The sequence below is a fragment of the Pinus tabuliformis genome, chromosome 5_1, assembly GCF_031772625.1.
Source record: "Pinus tabuliformis cultivar Carrire ecotype Pingquan chromosome 5_1, CPIR1, whole genome shotgun sequence".
Taxonomy (NCBI): domain Eukaryota; kingdom Viridiplantae; phylum Streptophyta; class Pinopsida; order Pinales; family Pinaceae; genus Pinus; species Pinus tabuliformis.
Window position 1 is genome coordinate 875,035,936 of NC_142305.1, and position 24,232 is coordinate 875,060,167.

A 24,232-nucleotide genomic window follows, 5' to 3' on the forward strand; every position below is an offset into this window, starting at 1 on the left:
AGCCTTTCTTTGCTGATGTACAACCCAACTTGATCACCACCTTGAAAATTATGCTCAACATAATGCTTTTCATGCCACGCTTTATACTTTGCTTGGCTTCTTTCCAGATGTTCTTGTACTGCCTGGTGAATGTCTTGGATTTGTTCAATAAAATTTGTTTCCTTGTCCACATCATTGTGTCCATCAACTTCTATGTCTTTACCAAGACAAAATCCAAGGAATACTTTGGTACCCAAACAAGTCTCAAAAGGAGATCTCTAAATAGAAGAATGTTTTGCATGGTTGTAAGCATGTTGCACATAACACAAATGTTTATCCCAAAGCTTAGGATGATTGTTGCAATATCCTCGAAGCAACTATATCACTGTCCTATTGACCACTTCTATCTAACCATCTGTTTGCGGATGAAATATCGTGCTCTTCTTTAACCAAGTGTCCATTAACTCCCATAGTCTTGACCAAAATTTCCCGACAAATCAAGAATCTTGATCGGATATTTGAAAGAACAACTTTGCAGTTTGTTCAGCTATGACTTGCTTATTACATGGTATCAAAATACACATCTTACTGAACCTATCCACCACTACATAAAAATAGTCATGACCCTTTCTAGACATTGGAAATCCCCCAACAAAATCCATGGAAACACTTTCCCAAGGATGAGAAGGAATTGGTAATGGAGTATACAAGCCTAATTTTCTATTACTTGGCTTTCTTGTAGCACACATAGTACATCCTTTAATGTATCTAGAAACTATTTCATTCATCGTGGACAATAGCAGTATCTTTGTAATTGTGCAACTATTTTACTTACACCAAAATGACCTGATATGAGAAAAGTATGTGCTTCTCGAATTATATTAACTCTTTCATTTTGTGGAATGCATAACTTTCCCAAATGATATAAGAGTTTGTCATTTATGAAATAATCCAATTCTTCTACCTGCTTACCATGACTTAATGTTGCATATACATACTTAAAATCTGTATCTTGAGCATATTGTTCAATGTAACTTTCATGAATCACTGAATTATGCTTAATTATAGTGGATGCATTTATGATTGGTATTGATAACATGTTTGCAACCTTATTATGTATTCCCTTATTATATCTGATAAAATAATGAAATTGTTGTAGAAACCCCATCCATCTATAGTTTCGTGATTGTTTCAATTTAGTTTGTGAGTGTAAGTATTGTAGTGGCTAATGATATGTATGTATTATTGTTTCTTTACCCATTATGTAATGTTTCCACTTTTTAACACTCTGTGCTAATGCATATAATTCTTTATCATACGTGGGACAGTTAACTACTATTGATGTAAATGTCTCATAATGAAAGCATATGGGCTTTATGTGCTGCATCAACACTACCCCCATGGCATATTCACTTGCATCTATCTTGATCTCAAATTGATGTTGAATATCTGGTAGTGCTAGTACTGGCATTGTACTAATCCTTTCTTTAAGTGTATCGAAGGATTTCTAATGTTTTCCTCCCCACTGAAACACTTGTTTCACACTTTTCAAAGCATGTAGAGGTGCTGCAATCAATGAAAAGTTAGAAATAAACTTCCTCCAATATTGTGCTTCCCCTAAGAAACTTCTGACTTCTATAGTAGTATTGGGCTTAGGCCAATTTACAATGACTTCGACCTTAGAGGGATCTATCTTCAATTTACCACCCCTTACAATATAACCCAAATAATTCAAATATGTCTTGCCAAATTCACATTTTGACAGTTTTACATAGATATTTTCTCTTTTCTAAACATCTAAAACTTGCTTTACATGCTTTAAGTGTTCTTCTCATGTCCTACTATAAACAATAATATCATCTAAATAGACTATTACAAATTCATCAATGAATGGTTTAAATATATCATCCATGACTCACATGAATGTAGTTGGAGCATTAGTTAAGCCAAATGGCATAACCATCCATTCAAAGAGTCCTTGCTTCATTTTAAAAGCAGTCTTCCATACATCCTGTTCTGAAACTCTGATCTGATGGTAGCCGCTTCACAAGTCCAATTTAGAGAAGTAAACTGCATCTTTTAATTGATCTAATAAATCATCAATGCGAGGAAGAGGATAATGATTCTTTATTGTGATTTTATTTAGTGCTATAAAATCAATGCACATTCTCCACGAACCATCTTTCTTTCACACTAACACAATCGGTGAACCGCACAGTGATGTGCTTGGTCAAATAAACCCTTGATCGAGCAACTCTTGTACCTGCTTCTTTATCTATGCATTCTCTAGAGTTGATAACCTATACATTCCAATGTTAGGTAGTGGAGCATCTTGCTGTAAATAAATTTCATGTTCTATCTCCCACTTGGGTGGAAGCCCTTTAGGCTCTTGAAACAGAATATCATAATCGGAAACAACTTTAACTAGATCTGCTTTCTGTTTAGGATTACAGCCTTGGAAAGCATTGGATTTATCAATATCCTTTGCTTTTACAATCATAAGTAAAAATTGTTTACTTTCATTTACAATTCTTTTCATCTATCCAAAAGCTATGAGAGAGAAGTTATCTTTGAGTTTATGAGCTCTTACAATATATTCAATTCCATCCTTAGTGAGTTGATACTTATTTTCAGTTCGATAGAAGATAGCATTTCTATCGTACAATCATGGACTTCCTAACACAATTCCACATATGTCCAATGGGACTATGTCTAACTCTACCTCATCTACAAACTTTGATCCAATAGAAAAATGAAGTTTACATTGTTTCGTAACTTGTAGCTTAGTTTTATCACACACCCAACCTAATGGATATGTATTTTTATGAGGTTTAGTTTCTATACCCAATTTCTTTACAATTGCTTCATAAATCAAATTAACTTGTGAACCACTATCAAATAAGGTATCAATTTTAGTATGCTTGGAAATGACTCTAATGTGAAATAGCTCATTTATTTTCCTCTCATCATTATCATTATCAACAGAATGTGAAGAAGTACTTGTAGATGCTTTAGAATCTTTACCTTTTATACCTATAGCTGTAATCATTGTCTCGTCACTTGAATCTAATCCCAAGTCCTTTTGAATAGCAGCAACATTCTTCCGCTCCTTACTCCCAAACTTCTTAGGCTTCAATTCCGGATGCAATGACCAGCAGTGTGCCTCATCATGGCCCTCCTTTTTACAATGAGTACACAAAGGTTTATCTTTCTTCATGGTGTTTTCTTTCTTCTCCTTCCACTTAAGTTTCTTCTTGTCTTTATTCTTGCTTTCAATAAGTTTGGATGATTTCCCAACATCATGGGTTACATTTTTTCCTCTAGCTTCTAGATGAGTTGCTTGGACTGATACATCATCTAAGCTAGTTGGATTAAACATAAGTATAATATGCCTCAAATAACTATGAAGACCACCTATGTATTTTAACAATGTCTCTGGTGAGTCCAATGATATGCCTAATGTTAAAGCTCTCTTACGGAATTCTTGAGTATAACTTTGAACACTTTGACCTTTTAATTGACGCAATGTTTGCCAACTCATCATTGCTTGTTGCATATAATCCAATGGATAAAATTTCTTTTTAATAGCATAAATAAATTCATTCCAGGTCGAGATAATTTTACCATGTTTCTTAATATTTGCTTGTGTCTTTCCTTCCCACCAAACAAGTGATGTTCCTCCAAGTCGAAGGCTAGCAAGTTGGATCTTCTTCCTTTCAGAAACCACTTTTTGTACCCTGCAATAAACTTCAATTTGTCCTATGCAATTGTCAAGTTTTTCAGCGTTAAGTTCTCCATCATAAATTGGGAAATCAAACTTTACATCTAATTTGATCAAAGAGGAATTCTTCTTATTCTTTTTAGAAGCACTCGATTTATGAGAAGAAGATGATGATGATGGCGATGGTGGTGTCGATGGAGGAGATGGTGGAGGAGGTTTTTCTCCCTTTCCTTTATCTGATTTGGGTGATGAAGTGCCTTCATCCTTTCCCTTCTTAAACTCGCGATACAACTCTTCCACCATTGCGCGTATCGTCATGAAACTATCCAGGAATTGAGATTCTGATCGAAGTGGGTTTTCATCCATCATCCTTCTTTGTGAAAAGACCCTTCCAATCTCTAGATTCGCCTCAACAAGTTCACCTTCACCTCATTCGAGCCTCAACCTAGTAAGCATTCAAATCTTCACACAATCTTGTCAAACCTTAAAAACCTTTCTTCTCTGATACCAACTTGATCCGAAAATGTAAAAATGTATTATCAACTTTATGTGAAGTTTTCTTATGTTACTTAGTGCAACAGATTGAAAAGATTGCGAATAACATAAGCAGAGTTCACTAGACTTGCTGGTTACCTCTCTAGGTCCTTAGCTTCTAGTGTGATTTCTTTATTAGTCTTTAAAATGCTTTTACAGACATGAGCTCAAAAATAGAGACTCAAATGAGAAAGAGGATCTCACCATTGCGTTCAGCGCAAAATTTCAAGTCAAATGAGTATAAACTTGCCCATATTTGGCCTCTATGCCCTCCAAACCCCCTAGAATGTGCAAAACCACCTCTGCCTTCTGCAAAACCACATTCCGCTGAAAAAAATAGTCCTCTGTGTTGTGGAAACCACCTCGGTCCACGTGCCCTAGATTTGGTGGGTTCGGCTCTGCAACAGGTTAAAAGGATTTTGGTTTGGCTCTGTTTCAAGTCCGAACCTATGGGTATATTGCTTAGCCTAAAGGTGTAAAGGCGTGGTATATATTACAATGTTGGAGGTCGGTGGTTCGAAACCCCAGCCCGACACTCCAGCGTTTTGATATGGATTGATATACATATATAGTAACATATGTCTGCATTAAACTTTGGGTGACATGTATCTCCACGCTTTTTTCGCTTATACATTTGATATATGGTAATATATACCATATATGGTTTTCTGTTGTGGTGGATGTGGGATAATTTTCTAACCAAATAAGGGGTCCAGTAGCCATGGGGTTGACCCTAGCTGTCGGCCCTTTTTTTCCGACGCCTTCAATCCCACAACCATAAATATAAAATCAACAAATCCGTTAACAAGAACCTCGGTAGCTCGACCGGTGAGCGGATTCCAGTGAATTCTTGACAGTTCCACAAGGTCAGGGGTTTGACTCCCCTTGATTGCAAAATTTTGAGATTTCATGCCAACAATGGGGAAATCTGGGCTGACACGTGTCAGCACTAGATTAGCCCATTCTATCTAATCACGTGTCGCCACATCACTACTCCTGCGGACATCATCCAGGATGGGGGGAATGTTCTCAAGATGCCATGTGTCCTACTGACGCCACCTTGTGTTGACCGTTGAATTTGACTTTGACCTATTGACTTTGACTTTTTGACTTTTTGCCATTTGCCCTAATTTTTCCCAAAAACTTTGACTGGCCATAATTTCTTCATTTGAACTCAGATTTACGCATCTTTCACACCGTTGGAATTGTATCGACGTGCACTTCGATTTGATCCAACTCCCAACTAAATTTGAAGACATTGATCTAGAGGCAAAATTGAATCCATTTTGGATCAATAGCTATTGGAAGTAGATGTGTTGCCCATGGGTAGTCACCAAAGGATCTAGGCAAAGTTTTCCATCATCGCGTTCCTCTGCCACTCGAGAGTTTCTTCGAGCAATATTTTGATAGGATCTCCTATCCCTTCATCTTTCTTTTCATCCACCATGGGAGGTCGTCAGGGTTTGCGAGGCTAGTCTTGCAAAGGTTCGAGTAGTTCAAGCCTTAACTCCTTATATCTCGACCTTGTTGGGGACATGCAAAGAAAGACAGAGAAAGAGTAGACATCTCTGATACCACTGATCCATATTTAAACAGGAATGCAAAAAAATACAGATATAACCATAAATACAGACATGCAGTAGAAATAATATTTCATTAAATTAATGTAAAATACTAAAATATGCTTACAAACAGAAATGAAAATAAACCTGTTAGGGCAATGGTAGCTTATCTCTGAGAAGTGATGTAGTGGATACATGCCTATGAATTGTGTTACAATGAGGCTAGAAGGCCTATTTATTGTCGAGAAACAATGGAAAACCCTAAACATCCAAAAACCTAACCCTAGAAGATGAAACGCCAAACTATGTGCCCCATTTGGGTAAATTGGTACATCAACTTCCCGGGGTTGTAACTTTGACATATTATCTTTGTTTTATGTGCAAAATACCTCGTTAGAAATATCTATCCAAGGACTACAACTTTGGGAAGAGAAACATCATTTGATGGACCCATTTTGCTCCAAGTTTTCCCAAAAAATGTTGTTTAGGGCCTCAAAATGGCTCCAGAAGTTCAGGACCCGAAAAGCTACCAAAAATAGTAAATTGTGCTAAAAATAAGGAAACTAAAAAACTAAAAGAGGCAGTTGTGGGGGCCAAGTGGGATATATGGGTGGACGCCAACATCCATATGGATCACCCAAGGAAAAGGAGCTCTGAAATTATCGCTAGCCGCAACAAAGGAGAGATCAGGATAACATGGAGAAGGCAGTCTAAGTTCTGTTATAGAGGCTAAGTGAGTTGCAGTGGGAGCAAACTGTATTTGCGCTAGAAAAGAGGACTGAGTTTTTTGTTTTAAAGGTCAAGTAGGCTTACTATTGGGCCTAGTATCGGAGGAGAAATATGATGTTATTTAGAGACTATTAGGTAACATTTGGAGGCTATTTTCTATAGGAGGAGGGTTGTTGTGCTAGGCCACAGACCATAGCACACAACTAGGCTTGATTTAGGGTTGTCAAGAGGTGATAAGTGCCTTAAGGAGGCAATATCACAAAGGAGGGAGCCTACCAAGGTGTGCTGCCACCCTTAAAGGGCTTGTTTGATGACTGTTAGGTGGAGTTAGGGCTGCAACACATGCCCTAACTAGGATTGTCACAAAGATCGAAGTCGAAACATAATTTACAACAATGTTTTGTGGAAGAATGTTGGGTCAAGAGGTGACCGGTTTGGATCAGATTGACTTGCAGCCTATTGGCATCATGTGGAGGACTTTCCGAGGGGGTGAAAAGTCTTCCTAGGAGTATAATCGATAGTGTAGGATTGGTTTCCATTGATATGATTGGAGTTTATTGTGTTAGCTACCCAAATTCGCCCTAGAGAAGCATACAATAAGAACATTATTTGGTGCATGATTGGGTGAAGATTGCAGCCTAATTATTAGCTCTTTGATGGACGAAAGAGGCTACTAGAAGGAAAATTGGAGCTCAGGAATTAGGCATACCAATAGAGTATATTAATGAGCCCGTGTACTTGCAATAGAAGTGACATGCAACATTGTTAGGTGGCAACCCTTCTGCAGTCTCGGTGCGTTGTCCTTTGAAGGAATAAGTGGCAACTAGTGAGCAGTACGGAAGTGAAGGACCGACAGGAAAAGATACGACATAAAAGTTGCAGTGAAGTTTGTCATTGTATTTTGTATTCCATCGACTGTTTTATTACTCAGATTTGGTTTAATATAATGAATATTGAGATTGTACAATATTGTAAAATTTTGTTAAAAAGTTTGTATATTTGTGCATATGTGATTTACTGCTTTATATTTCCATTGTGCAAAGTCTTTTACAATTGAGATTCTTGTTTTGGTAGCGTCAGTGATTCTAAGACTCTAACTTAGACCCAAGGTCGTGGAAATTCAACATTTATCTGGTTATATGTTGGTTATAAGCCTGGTTTTATGACATATCTCATTCATGGCTCTTTTCATCTTATCACTCATAACTGAATAAACAATGAATGCAAGACCTAATTGATGTTATGAAAACTAGTGTGAGAAGGTACAAAACCTTCTTTATAAACCTCAAACAATTTTTCACTCCCTTATGTTCATACTTGCATTCATGACCTGTAGGTGTGATCTGATTTAGAATATTAGTTTGCAGTGCTAAGATCCTCCTCAGATTATAAACAAAATGCTTTCATTGTGCTTAAGGATTCATCAATTTTTGCAAGTGAAATGAAGAGTTTTTATGTTAATTTTATGAGAAATTTAACATAAATAAAAAACTGAACAACAACATAAACATGTACAAAACATCATCAAAAATACATTACAACAAGCACATGATAAAGGAGTTCACCCCACCTCGGCTACGTCTCCTTGGTCCAGCTTCCAATGGTTTGGGCCTCTATATTATGCTCAAAATTGTAAAAATCTATGTCTACAATGCTCAAATGCTTCTGAAACTTGCTCCAATGAGTCCAAAATGTTAAAAAATTTCCATTTAGCCTCTTTTTGCATCCAATTTGGTGGATAACTGAAGGAGTTATGGCTTCTCCTAGTTTTCCCACTATTTGCTCCACAAATTGCCCCATTTTCGGCATGATCCTACAAATTAACCCCTAAAACACGCTAACTAGGCGAAAATTTCACCGCGCGGCAGGCCATATTCTGTCGACCGACTGTTCATCGCAAATCGGAATCAGGAATCCCATCGTAAATCATAATCGGTGGAGTTCTATGGGCTTATCGTCTGTGAACAAAGCGGCAATGTGTGATTGCGATATCAGCAAACCCGATGGGACATTAAACTACAACTCATAACCTATCACATGTGAGTTATTAAAATCAGCGTAGTTCTGGTGGTCTTAAGGTATGCGAAACTTTGCCCTGTTGCGATTTGCAATTGCAAGATCGCATCGCAACCCAAACCTATCAGGGCCAATTCTGTAGTGACGTGTGATATGTGATGTACGATTGCATCGCAACCCAATACCTATTGGGGGCTGATTATCTGTAAAGCCTTCCCTTTGATATACGATTGTGATCCATCGCATCGCACCATCGACCAATTTTTGAATGCCTTTCTTCCTGCCTTATCAAATCGCAACCTTTCCCAACTCGGGGGCCAATTTTTAATGTCAACCCGCCTGCGATTGCGATTTGTGAAATGTGAGGGCCAATGCCAACTTGCCACTTAGCACCTCCTCATTCGCTAAAGGACCTTACCACATCATCCAATCCTGCCATGTGAGCAAGTCAAACCTGAACTTTGACTTGCTCTAACTTCTGAATACAAGCTCGGATTTGAGTGTCATTGGCACCATTAGAATCAGAATGACGAGCTCTTAGATCTGAGGCTAAATTTAACAAGATTCTGACACTTTGATTTTTTAGCATAATTTTGAGCACCTGATCACTCCTCCCCAATAGGAAGTCTTTGGACCCAAAAATATCACTTTCAATTGACCTGTAGGTGAGGGTACAATTCCCTCACCTTTCCAATCTCGATCCATTTATCACTGAATTGGAACTCGTGATCTCCACGATTCTTGTTGTGCCTTTCTGTGTACTTGCCTTTAACCTTTTCAAGTTGTTCTTACACTGTTTGATGTACCATTTGGATTCATTCAATGAACTCTTTGGCCTTGTCCATGTTACTATCAGTAGTAACATCCTTCTTACCAATATGATACAATACAATATGATGCAAATGGTAAAAAAATTCCTCTAATTGATTCCTTTGACTCAAGCTTGAATATACATCTTGAAAGTATGTATTTTTCTGAAAACAAAATGATGCTTGAGGAAAATAGTTATACAAACTATAGGCCAAGAAAGTACATCAACAAACTTGTCACTTATACCTTTCTTATACCTTTTAACCAAGTGGAATACCCATCCAATGAAAGTTCCTTTGTCGCTACAACATAAACACTTTATCATTGAAAATTTATGAATGAAAAGAAATGGGCTTACCAAATTGAAAAAAGACTGTGCCCATGGCATAGTCACATACAACAACCTAAAAATTAAATGAATTTTTCAAGTTTAGAAAAGAAAGTGTAAAGGCTAAACCAATCTCTTGTCTTAAACCATCAAATGCCTCTTGTTGTTTGCCTCTCCACTGGAAGACCTTTTGCACAACTACCAATGAATGAAAATGAACTACAATATAAGAAAAATTAACAAAATTTCTCCTCCAACATCGTGCTGCTCCCAAAAAACCTCTTATCCAAATGAATATCTTGAGCCTACCTGCGTAAATTATGAGCAGAGCAAAGGCATCTGTGGCTTCGCGGGGATGTATGATTCCTTCACCTGTGTCTGCAAAAATTGAGCCAATACCACCACAGACTGTTATGGCATCAATATTGGAGACGTCTAGCTTCATCTCACCTTCTCCACGTCCCACGCAAACTACCAAAATACTTTGGGAACCTGAACACACTTGGAAGAACCAATTTCATGACTTAAGTACATAAAATAATCTTTATCCAACATATACTTTGACATCTTCAGAAACAAATATTCTTGACATATGAAATCAAGTATTTTTTTCTCACACATGACATGTTCAAATTTTCTAAAAATGAAAATTCCATCCAAATAGACTATCTTGTCTAGAAATGGCTTCAACACATCTTTCTTCATATGCGTAAAAGTAGTAGGAGCATGGAAAAAACCAAAAATAATAACAATACATTCAAACAAACCTTCCCTGGTTTTGAATGTCATCTTCCCTATATCTCCTTCAACAAATCTACTTTGATGAAAACCACTTCTTGAATCCCATTCAAGGAAATGCTTACCATTCTTCTTGGGTGCCAAAACAAGAGGTGCACTACATGGTAAAGGAGTAGGCCAAATGATCCTGTTATTCAAAACTATTTGGATTTGCATCTCAATTCCTGTGCTTTCCATCACTGACATCCTGTACATGCCAATCTTAGGAAGAAGACACTTTTGCTATAATAGAATCTCAGGTTGGATTCCCCTCTTAGGAAGTAATCCCTTTGATTCCTGAAACATTTCATCATATTGGTTAACAGCATCAACCAAATCAATTTTCAAATTCAAATTACAACCATCAAACACTTCATAATCAATATCATTCTCGAGTTTGATCATGAGAAGCACAAAATTCTTGCTCGAATTCACTAGTCTTTTCATCTGCCCTGCATTAACAATCAAAAGATTTGTTTTTTTGGTGTGATCTCTCACAATATATTCTACTCCATTTTTGAATATGTGATATTTGTTTTCATGTCAATGGAAAATAACTTTTTTGTCATAAAGGTACAAACTACTCAAAACAATTCCATAGATATCTAACGTCACAACTTCAAGCTCCACCTCATCTATGAATTTTGCAGTGATTGCGAATTTCAGTTTACACTTTCTCGTAACTTGCAATTGCACAATGTCAGATACCCATCCAACTGAATACGATTTATCATGTGGAACAATTTCTAGATTTAAACTCTTGACAATGTTTTCAGAGATAAGATTGGCTTGAGAGCCGCTATCAAACATTGTATCAATTTTTTTTATGTCTCAATATTGCACTTATGTGAAACAATTCTATTCTCCTCTTTTCGTTTGGAGTTTCATTTTGTGAGTTTGAAGAACTAGTGCTGGAAATGGATTCCTTTCCTTGAAACCCCATGGTTGTGATTTTTGTTTCATCAACCGATTCAGATCTCAAATCCTCTTCTTGAGTGATTGCATTTGCCTTTTCTTTTCCTTTGTTGTTGAATTTCTTTGGTTTCATTTCGAGATGAAGCTTCCAATAGTGAGCCTCATCATGACCCTCTTTGGAACAATGTTTACAGATTGTTTTCTCTCCTTCCTTTTTAATGAATGCATTTTTCTTTCCCTTAAAACCCTTTCCTTTCTCTTTACCCTCAAATGGTTTTTTACTACCCTCTTTTGGGGTGTTTTTCCCTCCTCCCTCAAGATGAGTGGATTGCACACACACATAATCTATATTACTGGGATTAAACATTAAGATAGTATGCCTATGGTAACTGTGTAAACCCCCTATGTGCTTTAGCAAAGTGTCATGTGATTACAGATCTATTCCTAACATCAAAGACCTTTTTTCTGAATTCTTGGGTGCAATCTTGCACATTTTGACCTTTAACATGTCTAAAGTTCTCCCAATTCATGATGACTTTCTGCATATAAGCTAGAGGGTAGAATTTCCTTTTAATTGCAGCAATGAAATCATTCCAGGAAATAGAGATCTTAACATGTTTTTTAGTCTCTTCTTGGGTCCTTGATTCCCACCATACTCGTGCTGCACCCTCCATTCTCAAAGGAAGCTAACTAAGTCTTTATGTCATCGTCTTGAAGGTTTTGAATCCTGTAATAGACCTCCAACAGACAGATCCAATTATCAAGCTTCTCTGCATTCACTTCACCATTATAATGGGAAACTTGAATTTAACATCAAGTTCTTAAAAAGCCGATTTACCAGTTCCTTTTGAAGAATGATGATGAGTATGAGTAAGGGTTGTATTAGTGGAAGAGTGTGAAGATGCTTGTGAAGAAGAAGATGAAGAAGATGGTGGATAGGGTGGAGGTTTGTCTCCATTCCCATTACCTCCTTTTCCATTACCTCCTCCTAAAGAACCTTCTCCTTTAGGAGGTTTGGAACTTTCTCCTTGCAACCTTCTATTCCTCTCTTCATAGAGGACCTTTACCATCTATGTCATATCAAATAAAGCCTTTTTGAAGGTCTTCTCATCTTCTGTCATGTTTGTAGGTTCTCCTTCATGAGAAATTATCTATGGAGTGTCAACTGCAACTTGAGGTTGACGTGGTGTTGGAGATTGTGGCATCCTTGCTCTTCTTCCCCTTGACCCAACTTTAGGGCTTCCAACTAGCTTTCCTTTACCTCTTTTGTGTTTTAACCTTGTAAGCATGACATAAACTTGCAAGCAATTAAGTCCTTCTATCACAAAGCAAAACCTAGTGGTCTGATAGCAAATTGATCTGATTTAGAATATTAGTTTGCAGTGCTAAGATCTTTCTCAGATTATAAACAAATGCTTTCATTTCACTTAAGGATTCATTAATTTTTACAAGTGAAATGAAGAGTTTTTATGTTAATTTTATGAGCAAATTAACATAAATCACAAACTGAACAACAACATGAACATGTATAAAACATCATCAAAAATACATTACAACAAGCACATGATAAAGGAGTTCACCCCTCCTGGGCTACGTCTCCTTGGTCTAGCTTCCAATGGCTTAGGCCTCTCTATTATGCTCAAAAGTGTAAAAATTTGTATTTACAATGATCAAATGGTTCTGAAACCTACTCCAATGAGCCCAGAATGTTCAAAAATGGCCATCTAGCCTCTTTTTGCATCCAATTTGGTGGATAACTGAAGGAGTTATGACTTCTTCTAGTTTTCCCACTACTCACTCAACAAATTGCCCCATTTCTTGCATGATCCTACAAATTAGCCCCAAAAATGCTCTAACTGAGCAAAAATTTCACCACGTGGCTAGCCATATTGTGTCGGCCAACTGTACATCGCAAATTGCAATCAGAAATCCCATCACAAATCACAATCAGCGGAGTTCTACAGGCTTATGATCTGTGAAAAAAGCGGCAATGTGTGATTGGGATATTGGCGGACCCAACGGGACATTAAACTGCATCTCATAACTTATCACATCCAGGATATTGCAATCGGCAGAGTTCCGATGGTCTTAAGGTCTGTAAGACTCTGCCCTGTTGCGATTTGCAGCAACCTGAACCTGTTAGGACCAACTATGTAGTGTCGTGCGATATGTGATGTGTGATGACATATCAACCTAGTACCTGTTGGTGGCTGATTATTCGTAAAGTCTTCCCTTCACCAATCTACGATTGTGATCCATCGCATTGCACCTATGTCCGATATTTGAATGTCTTTCAACCTACCTTATCGCATCGCAACCTTTCGCTCCTTGGGGGTTGACTTTTAACGTCGACTCGCATGCAATTGCGATTTGTGAAATGCGGGGGCCAATGGAGACCTACCACTTGGTGCCTCCTTATGCGCTGATGGACCTTGCCACATCATCCAATATTACCATGTGAGCAAGTCAAACCTGAACATTGACTTGCTCTAACTTTTGCATACGAACTCGAATTTGAGTGTCGTTCACACTGTTGGAATTAGAATGACGAGCTCTTCGATCTGAAGATAAATTTAACAAGATTCTGACACTTTGATTTTTGAGCATAATTTTGAGCACCTGATCAAGGTGGCATATCGACCAAGTGTTTGACAAAATGACAGTCCTGGTTGGGGATGGTCAGGTCAAGTCCTAATTCTAGTTTTTGTTTGCAAGTATTGTCTTCATGTCTTTTATGAGTTTTGGAAGTTTCATATCTTTCTGGGCAGAGGCTAAGCCCCAACCTTAGAAAGTAGCCTTAATTCTCATAGTCGCTGGCTCAATACTAGCAGAAAAAGGCTACAGTTGCACCGATGCAGGCCTATGGGAGCAAATGGGAACCCATAGTCAGATGGAGGCCTTGGAAATGGAGCGACTGGGGCTCTAGGTTAGGGAAAAGGTGAGTTTTCTAAGGGATTGGACACTTGGAGGGGTTGGGTTACTCCTGGGGATCCTGTGGCACCCGAGGAGGGTTAGTAAGGTGTAGTTGTGTCAACTCCATTTCTTTAAGGTCATCTAGGAGGTTGAGTCATATCATAGTAACCCTGCATCTCATGTTTACCCTGGGTAAGCCTGTGAAAGTGGGTAGATGTGAGAGGAGGCAACGTTACAATAGGAGAGGAAGAAAATTTTATTCTTTCCTATGGATTCACTTTCCCAGTGTAAAGGATAGAAAATATGTGGAATGCTTTCTCATGAATCCATTTTTCCTTTGGAAAGGGGGGAAAGTAAGTTGTAGGATTGATTGTGAATCTTCATCCCTTTTTGTAAAAGGAAAATCCTTTTTTTGAAGGAGAATCATTAAAGTTGGTTAGTGGATTGATGTAGACCCAAAAACATAGCCTTCTGGCGAATTCCATTATCAATTGGTTGAGTATTGTGGTTATTTAATTGGTTGTTTATTGTTCTTGAACATTTGATTTATGCAAGTGTGATAAATTGAGAGACTTTTTAAATGTAATGAATTAGTATTGAAGCTTGAAGAACTAATTTTAGATCATGTATATGATGCACAAACCATATACATAGGAATACTATCTACACTTGGTAGAGTTCTCGTATAACAATGGGCATCAAGAATCATTGAAAATGAGCCCATTTTAATCTTTATATGGTAGAAGATATAGGACATCAATGATCTAGGATAATTCAATAATCAGTGCTTAGGCTAGAAATTGTTAAGGGAATGGATAAGGAAGTTGCTAAAATTATGTAAAATTTAAAGGAATCCCAAGATATACATAAATATATCCAAATCAAAATAGAGTGCATAGATAATTCCATGTTAAGGATAATATTTTTCTCTAACTAAAGCCAAAGAAGAGTTCCTTAAAACTTGGAAATTGTGACAATCTAACACTAAGATATTGTAGGCCATTTGAAGTAATTGATAGGATAGGGAATATTCCATAAAATTTCATTTCCTACTAACATAAATATAATGATGTTTTTACATGTTTCCTTGCTTAAAATATGTTAATGATGACCACACACATATGATTGATTGATATGTTATCTAGATGAAACCATAAGAGAGTTTTAAAAAAAGCCATTGTGCATCACTAATAGAAAAGTAACATTACGTAGAAATAGATCCATCAAATAGGTAAGGTTGCAATGGAAACATTTTGGTCCCTATGAGACTACATGGGATTTGGAGGGTGTCATGAAGGATACATACCCATTTTATTCTAATTTTTAGCACCACTAAGATATGACTATACCAAGGGGTAAGAAATTTAATGCTCGAGTTTTGACTCTCATAATGTATTGGATTACATTATGTAATTGATGTAAATATTATATTATTAAAGTGGATATCAAAGCTGATGCCTAACTAGTGAATGACTAAGAATGCATGATGTAAATATACATATATGGGCCATGCGTTAAGAAAGATATTATGGATTAAGTCTATGCAAATATTTTTTATGGAATATAATATATATTGGTCCAAAATGGTTGTGTAGATGATTTATATTATATCATTATATTATTTTTCATCTATATTGATGCTTTCAGAGTGGAAACATTTGAGGAATCAATTTGCAAGGTCATTTTCATTGTGTGGTCCTTGTTTGGAGAATTGGGCTATGAAACCTTCTAGAGTGATTTTGAGGAATTAAAAGGTTTTTTTTTATCCCAAAGATCTCTATTATTCCTTACCCTCTATAGCTATTCTAAACTCAGAGACATTTCCAACAATGCAAGAATCACAGACAAAGTTTGTATGAAAAATTTATTCCTCTTGCAAGTTAACTTATCATATTGACCACCATGGTATGAGTGGATGCCACGTCAAACTCCGTTACTCATGTATATGGGGTTAGCCACATATGTACTTTTAATAAGACTCTATTTGAGGTTGGGGAGTCAAACCTTACACATAGTTGGCTATCAAGCTAGGTTAAATATCATGCCACTAGGAGTAGGGGTTCCATTCTATGCTAATGTATTATATTCCATAGTTGAGAAAAGAAACTAGGAGTATGAAGTTAGAAAGCATATTATAGGGGCTTATGATTCTATAACAACATTATAGGTGACAGGTCTTAGATAGCCCCATATAAGTACCTCTTTCCTTGAACTTGCACCATTTTCATACTAGATAAAAGAGAGTAGAGCAACCTCACCTTCTAGCAAGGTTTTCACCTGTAAGGGTTTCCTAGTGTAAAACTTGTGCTTATTGTAGATGGTGTGTGTATTTCTTTGTATTCTCTATTTATTTGATTTCAATTGTCTTGTTTATTTAAGTACAAAATCAATTAATAGCTAAATTTTAAATCTAAAGGGAAAATTAATCAACATAGTGAATCTATTTTGACTAATTGTTCGAATGGAATATCCATGGTATTTTATATCATTAGAGCATGGGAAGGGTTATGATTCCACCAAATGGAATGAGAAAAGTGCACGTATCTTGGTAATTGCATTACCGAGTGTCACCCTTAGAACTCTTCCATTTTCCATCATATTCCTTAAATAAAGCCACCTTCCTCCTTTAAATTTTTAAACCAATCATTGGGTGCATGCAAAAGGTTGGTCGGAAAATATTCTCACATAGTTATGAAAGCATGGGCTATGTAAAATCATTATAGGAATGGTAATAGGCCTAAATATATTTCACCAATAATCTCATTATCACTGATTTTAGCATTTATTTTGACATTCCCATGATTATACTCCATGTTTTTCATGCAATGTTGTCCAATACCATCTATGTAAAAATATATAAACATATTGTAATTACCATTGTTAAAGGAAAATAATAGACATTTGATAAAAGAGTGATGGTTATAGGTGTGACACCAACCTCAAGACTACATTCATCAAGCAAAGGAATATGTGCAAAGCCATATAACACAATGTTTTCATTCCATTATATAATATTTCATTTACGCATTCTTTAAGACAATTTATGGTGGATGTTAAAACCCCACACATTTTACATACATGTTTACAAACCTCATGCCCACAACAATAGATTCAAATCCACTTCTTATTGTATAACCATGGACATTCTTACTTCTTTCTTAAATGAGTAAATGGGCACACATAGAAATGACACTTAGCGTCATGGAATTGGATTTTATTCAGTATATTTCCTTTTCATTGAAGAATGCTATCATAGTAGAAGAGTTGACATGCTTTTGAATGTTGATGCTAGTTATGGTTGAATGCACTCAAATAGAGAATAGACAAAGCTCACATATAGTTTTAAAATACACAAACATTAAAATATGATCAATACACTTATAAAAACAAATTATAATTTTTTTTAAAATATAAATACAACTAGTAAAATTATAAAATTATAAATGTATAAGTTACATAGAAAATTTTCAATAAGATAAAAAAAGTAAAACAATAAAAACATGTAATTTTATAAATTTATTTAAAATCAGAAACAAGTTTAAAATTGCAATAGTTATATACCACACAATAATATAAAATAACATAAAAAGTCATAAGAAGCTCTTATAACCAAGGAGATTCTTGAAGTGGAGTAATGATGCATTTGACTTGTAAATAATTTTCAAGGCCATTAGATCCATATTCTCTCCCAATTCCGCTCATCTTGTATCCACCAATTGGACAGTCTCCACTCCCTAGAAGGTAACAATTGATCCATACCATTCCAGCACGCAAAGATCTAGTAAATCTATTAGCCACATTTATGTTTTTAGTAACAATTCCAGCTCCCAAACCATAAATTGTTTTATTTCCTCTTTCTATGGCTTCATCTATAGTCCTGCATTACACAAATCAATAACTTTATTAATTTCAAAATTACAGATATATACTATATAATATATATTAATTATTTTTTAAAAAATAATAAAAATAAAAATATTATAAACTTTTATATAAATTAATAATAATATATACAAATTAATCTTTGAAACATATAAAAAGATTCAAAATTGTAAATTATTTTATTATATATCATGTAATGTATTCATCAGTAAAGATAAAAACAAAAAATCTGAATTCTTACTTGAATTTCAAAATAGACATCACTGGTCCAAAAATTTCATCTTGTGCAATCTTCATATCATCCTGCAAAATATTTTAAAATAATAAATATCTAGAAACTATATTCATAATATAAAAATATATTTATAATATAATATTTTTATATAAATATTGATTGAATATAAATTAAATTCAAGTCACCTGAACATCAGAGAATATTGTAGTTTCAATATAAAATCCTGGACCACCTAAACAGCTACCTCCAGTCACTAAATTAGCTCCTTCATCTTTTCCATATTGAATATATTTCAGCACTTTTTCAAATTGCAACTGGTCGATCTGAAAAGAAAAAATAAAAGTTATCACATATAAATCGTGTAAGTGTCATCTTTCGAAACCATAAAATACACCCAATAAAAATATTTAAACTTCTTATAAGAAGTAAATACAGGCTGTCCAAAGTTATCCCGCTCAGAAAATAAATTACTTTGCCAAGTGGTCCTCCATAAAGTTACTATAGTTTATCATAAAGTTACTATAATTTATTCCATAACCATCCTATATAGAATATAGACATAGACATGGAAATAAGTTAATAATTATTAAGAGAGAGAATTGGCGGAAGATGAGATACTCTATTTGTGTTCTTATTCCAAACCAAAGCACATATATGAAATCACGCCACTGTCTTTTTTATTTATTCCATTTAGCTTAATAGTCAGATTTTGTTGGTTCTCCCCAAATAATGTCATGAAATGGAATATTAATAGAAGTATATTTGAGCATCGATACCAGCGTTGAACATCTAGATTGACCATTTCAAATCATATTATTATTATTATTATTAATTAATTAATAATTTATATTATTTTTATAAAAATATCTAAAATATATATATTTTTAAATATTATAATAAAAGTCAAATTAATAATTTATTGTAAAAATAAAATAAAATATAAACTAGTTCTTTAACCTAGAATTGGGTGTTTATCAAATTTACTAAGAAAACTATTTTAAAGTGGGAGCAAGTTACACTCTTAAATTACTTGACATAATATTCTAGAATCTATATTCGAAAAAAAGAAAACTACAAAATATTCAATCTTAGTGGATGGGCTTCTCAAGTAGCTGAGAAAGGTGAAAGCACAAGACATTGGAGTTGAACCTTTGACCAGACAAACTCACACGACCGAAGTGTACTGCAAGTTTCTACACATTGCAATCTATGAGAAAGGTGCATGCATTGCTTACCTGAGGGCCTTGATGGACACCAGACTTAAAAGGGTCTCCGACCACTTGCTTCTTTGCTCTTTCCACTGCTTTCTTCACAAATTCATCATAAATGCTTTCTTGAACAAACACCCGTGAACCTGCCACGCAGAGTTGTCCCTGCACAAATTTGATGACATAAATATCAAAACAACATACTTGATGCAATGCAATACCATTTGCTCAATCTAATATTTTTGTATAGTCACCATGTTGGTAAATACTGCTAGATGGGCAAGTTCCACAGCTTCATCAATATCAGCGTCCTCCATAACAATGAGAGGGGATTTTCCACCCAATTCTAATGTCACAGGCTTCAAGTTGCTCTTTGCAGCAGCCTCCATAATAAGTCGCCCAACTTGAGTTGACCCTGTAAATGATATCTGAGTACAATCCAACAGGGAGTTACAAACCCTTCATACTCTTTCACCGTATTCATTTCATGAACCAATGATCCCTAAATGAAAAAATTATAGCATTTGCCATCAATGTATGAGCTTACCTTATCAATATCCATGTGGCTGCTCATGGCAGCACCAGCAGTTTCACCAAAGCCAGAGAGCACATTAAGAGCCCCAGGGGGCATTCCTGCCTACAATTACAAATTATGGACAGACCAACTCCAATTAAACAGTTATTGGATTGGATCCACAATATCTTGATCTTATTAAAATGATAATATAAAAATGATAATATAAATACCTCGCTGGCTAATTGAATTACAAATTATGGACAGACCAACTCCAATTAAACAGTTATTGGATTGGATCCACAATATCTTGATCTTATTAAAATGATAATATAAATACCTCGCTGGCTAATTGTGCACAATAAAGTGCAGTTAAAGGAGTCTGCTCTGCAGATTTGATAACCACTGTACATCCGCAGGCCAATGCAGGAGCGACCTTAGCGAAAAACATCAGCAATGGAAAGTTCCATGGTATAATCTGGCCAACAACTCCGATGGGTTCATGTAAAGTATAGGCCTGATAAGGTCCACTCATCTTCAACGTTAGTCCATGGATCTTGTCAGCTGATCCTGCACATATTCATAGATCCAAAATTATCAAGATCTTTAAAAGCCAAATGCATCACAACATGATCCAAACCTAGATGTGTGAATATCAATTACCATTACATTATTTAAATTTAGTACCATTACATTATTCAAATTTAGATCAATGAATTCAAAACACTGAAAAGAGATTATTTAAATTTAGCACTATTACATTTTTACATTATTCAAATTTAGATTAGTGAATTTCAAAATACTGAGAAAAGGTAAGGTGATTTAAGAAGTTTATAAATTTGGTAATTTTCAATATTTTTATGGATTTTAGGGATATTTTGGAATTCTAAAGTGTGTTAAAAAAATTGGCTTATTATATCTAATCCCAAAATATTCTAAAAAAATTAAAATTAATTTACTATACCAAAATATTCCAAAAAAATGTATTAAATATTCTAAAATATTCCCAAAATCAATAATCTAGTTAAATGATTCTAAAATATTGTCGCAATTCAGTTGAGCTCAGGGCTCCCCAACTTAGAAAAAAACAAACACACAAATAAGTTCATAGCTTTTAATTCAGGATATTTCACCAGCATTATATCGTAGAATCTCGATACAGGCAGGTAAATCCATCATCCTAGCCATATCCAGTGGCTTCCCATTGTCGAACGTTTCGAGAACTGCGAGCTGCTCACTGTGTTGCAACACCAGATCCGCGAACTTGTGAAGAATGCACCCTCTTTGCTGAACCGGCAGCAAGCTAATCCATTAAGAGAAGAAAAGAAAGGGGAAAAGAGGAAAAAATGCAGAAAAGAAACCAGAAAACAACATAATATAGCAAAAGATGAACAATATTGATAAAGAAAGGGAAAAGAGAAAAAAACGCAGAAAAGAAACCAGAAAGCAACATAATGCAGCGAAAGTTGGAACAGTATTAATAACAGTTATTACATAGCCAGACATGCGAGGCCATGGCCCGTGATCAAATGCTGCGCGAGCGGCTTTTACAGCCAAATCCAGATCTTCTTGCCTGGCCTCTGATACGCTCGCTATCACTTCCCCTGTTCGAGGATCCAAAGTCTCGAACTTTTTCCCTGCAACAATACAAATAAATCAGCCCTAAAGATCTAAACACAAATCTTGATTTGACTTTAAAATACTGTACAATGGATCAAGAAATTAAATACCTGAAACTGAATCTACAAACTCTCCATTGATGAAGAGCTTCATATACTTCACTGTAACTGGGGGGCAAACGGTGGCATTCGATTGGGAAGAAAGGGACGCCATCTCGGAGTTTCTTTTCGGGCAGAAAGAGGCTCGGAATGATAATCGAACGTTGCATACCGTGGCCCTCCTTACCATAATATATAACCATAATCATGGAGCCTCGGTCCTTGTTAACCTCAAAGAGGTAACATTGATAAACCTTGCACTAGATTAATTTTATTACTTTGATGTTGATCATAATTATAAAAAGGCAATAGGATATGCTGCATCAAATTAAATTTATCATTTTTTATATTCATCGTAATTATAAAGAAGCACTAGAGATAAATGAGTCAACTTTGATCCTCAACATAATTATAAAAGCAATAGAATATCAAATTAAAATATATATATATATATATATATATATATATATATATAATTTCTTTAATCCACAATATATATATATATATACATAATTATAACTTCTTTAATCCACTATATATATATATATATATATAAAATTTACATGACTTTCCCTGATACCGTTAAAATTATATGTATATGTATATGTATATATATATATATAGATGATTATTTTTTTGGTTATTTTTCTAAGTGGACAATATTATATGCATTGAGATTCCCATTTCATAGAAACTTAAACCATGTTTTTACATTGTAATAGGGTTTTCAATTAAGTATTATGATATTTGATTTGGCTATGTGAGTGGTTGGTTAATACATTCACATTGTGTGGAATACTTTATTAATAAAAATGTTTCTTAGGTTTTGGTATTTATATGGCTTTTTAGGATAAGCTCATTGTTCCATTATGTTAATAAGGTTACTTTTAGTTGTAAATTCTTTGAGATATATTCTTTGAATATGTCATTTTTTTATTAAGATAATATTTTAAATTTTCTATTTTATTCTTGGTATACAAATGTTGTTTCTCGTGTGCTATGTGTGATCTCAGCAAATAAAAAATAAAGACAAATTTATGGTCATGATTCTTGTAAAATAAAGTGATAGTTCCTAATTGACAAGGGAACTATGAACAACAAAGGAATGATTTCTGAGTTCATAGTTCATGAGGGTCAAAGTTGTCCAGGTCATAGTTACTATGCATCATAGTTCCTAAGGGTTAAAGATCTCAAGTTCATAGTTCTTGTATGTCATAGTTAGTATGGTCATAGTTCTTGTCAGTCGTATTTTCTATTTTTAGAGATCCCAATGATAAGAAAGCTCATAAAATTTATTCAATGAGAGTCAATGAAGTTGTCGTTAAAAATTGAGAGGGAGGGAAATATAAATAGAGAGAGAGAGAGACTAGAAAATCTGTAAATTGGAATAAAAAGATAGAGAGTGTTGGCAATAAATTAGTCATAATGATATAAACAACAATTACATCCATATGACTCCATTCCATCAAATTCCACAATACGAGGGTTTTCAAATTCCATAAAAGCAGTTTTTTTTCAAATTGCACAAAAGTAATGTCTTCAAATTTCACTTCAATATACATCAAAAAACATCACCAACTTGTGATGCATGGTCAATATGGTGTGTTTACTCAGATTTTTTAATTATGCACTCAAATTTGAACTCACTATGTTGGAGTTTCCACATTCCACATTGGTAGGGTTTTCAAATTCCACAAAAATAAGGTTTTCATAGTGCATAAGACTAACATAATTATATTTCCTAATAATGCACACACACTTTTGAGCAATGCTAATCATGTAGCCTCGTTGGGGTCCTAGTTGGTAGCTTGGGCCTTACAGAGCCTAGACAACAGGGAACATGTGTGAACGACTAAGAACAAGCACACATTATTGTGGGCATGTGTTCCTCATGATAGCCCCATTTCCAATTCTATGTAATCACTAGTTTTGTCAATTGTGCATAATCCTTTTCAAACTCTCATTATAGAATTTCTCACAACATTCCTTCATACACTTCATGCTAAGTGTTTTCTCATTAGTTTACATAGTTTTTTTCTTTTATCACATATGTGATTCCACAACCACTTGCCACATGCTTATTGACAATATAAAAATAGAGTGCTAAGTTATTTCATCATGACCATTCCCTAATTACAAAAGCCTCCATCATGTTTTGGTTGATTTCTTACACTTGTTTGAGAAACTTCCGCATATTTAATTTTATATATCTATATATTACTCTTTTATGTTTATCTCATCATTATAGATTTTTCATGGTTATGAGCATTGCAATAGGTTATCATCATTCATTTCTTAAAACCCCATTTCTTTATACTTATTTTTCTATCTTCTCATAGGTTTGTATTCTTTGAGGGGTAAGTTTGTTCCAATTTTGACTTCATTCATATG

General features: G+C 35.0%; 1 protein-coding gene across 1 annotated transcript; it reads right to left on the reverse strand.

The window, feature by feature from the left end:
* Window positions 1–17,850: 17,850 nt before the first annotated feature.
* On the reverse strand, window positions 17,851–21,956 carry LOC149167609 (aldehyde dehydrogenase family 2 member B4, mitochondrial-like). The gene is made up of 10 exons (XM_089431560.1): window positions 21,854–21,956; window positions 21,618–21,760; window positions 21,257–21,410; window positions 20,464–20,693; window positions 20,157–20,246; window positions 19,864–20,037; window positions 19,637–19,774; window positions 18,587–18,724; window positions 18,408–18,469; window positions 17,851–18,161 (listed from the first exon to the last, which is right to left on the reverse strand). Exons 1-10 carry the CDS (start codon window positions 21,954–21,956, stop codon window positions 17,888–17,890), a joined length of 1,506 nt encoding a protein of 501 aa, XP_089287686.1. The 3' UTR covers window positions 17,851–17,887.
* Window positions 21,957–24,232: the final 2,276 nt, after the last annotated feature.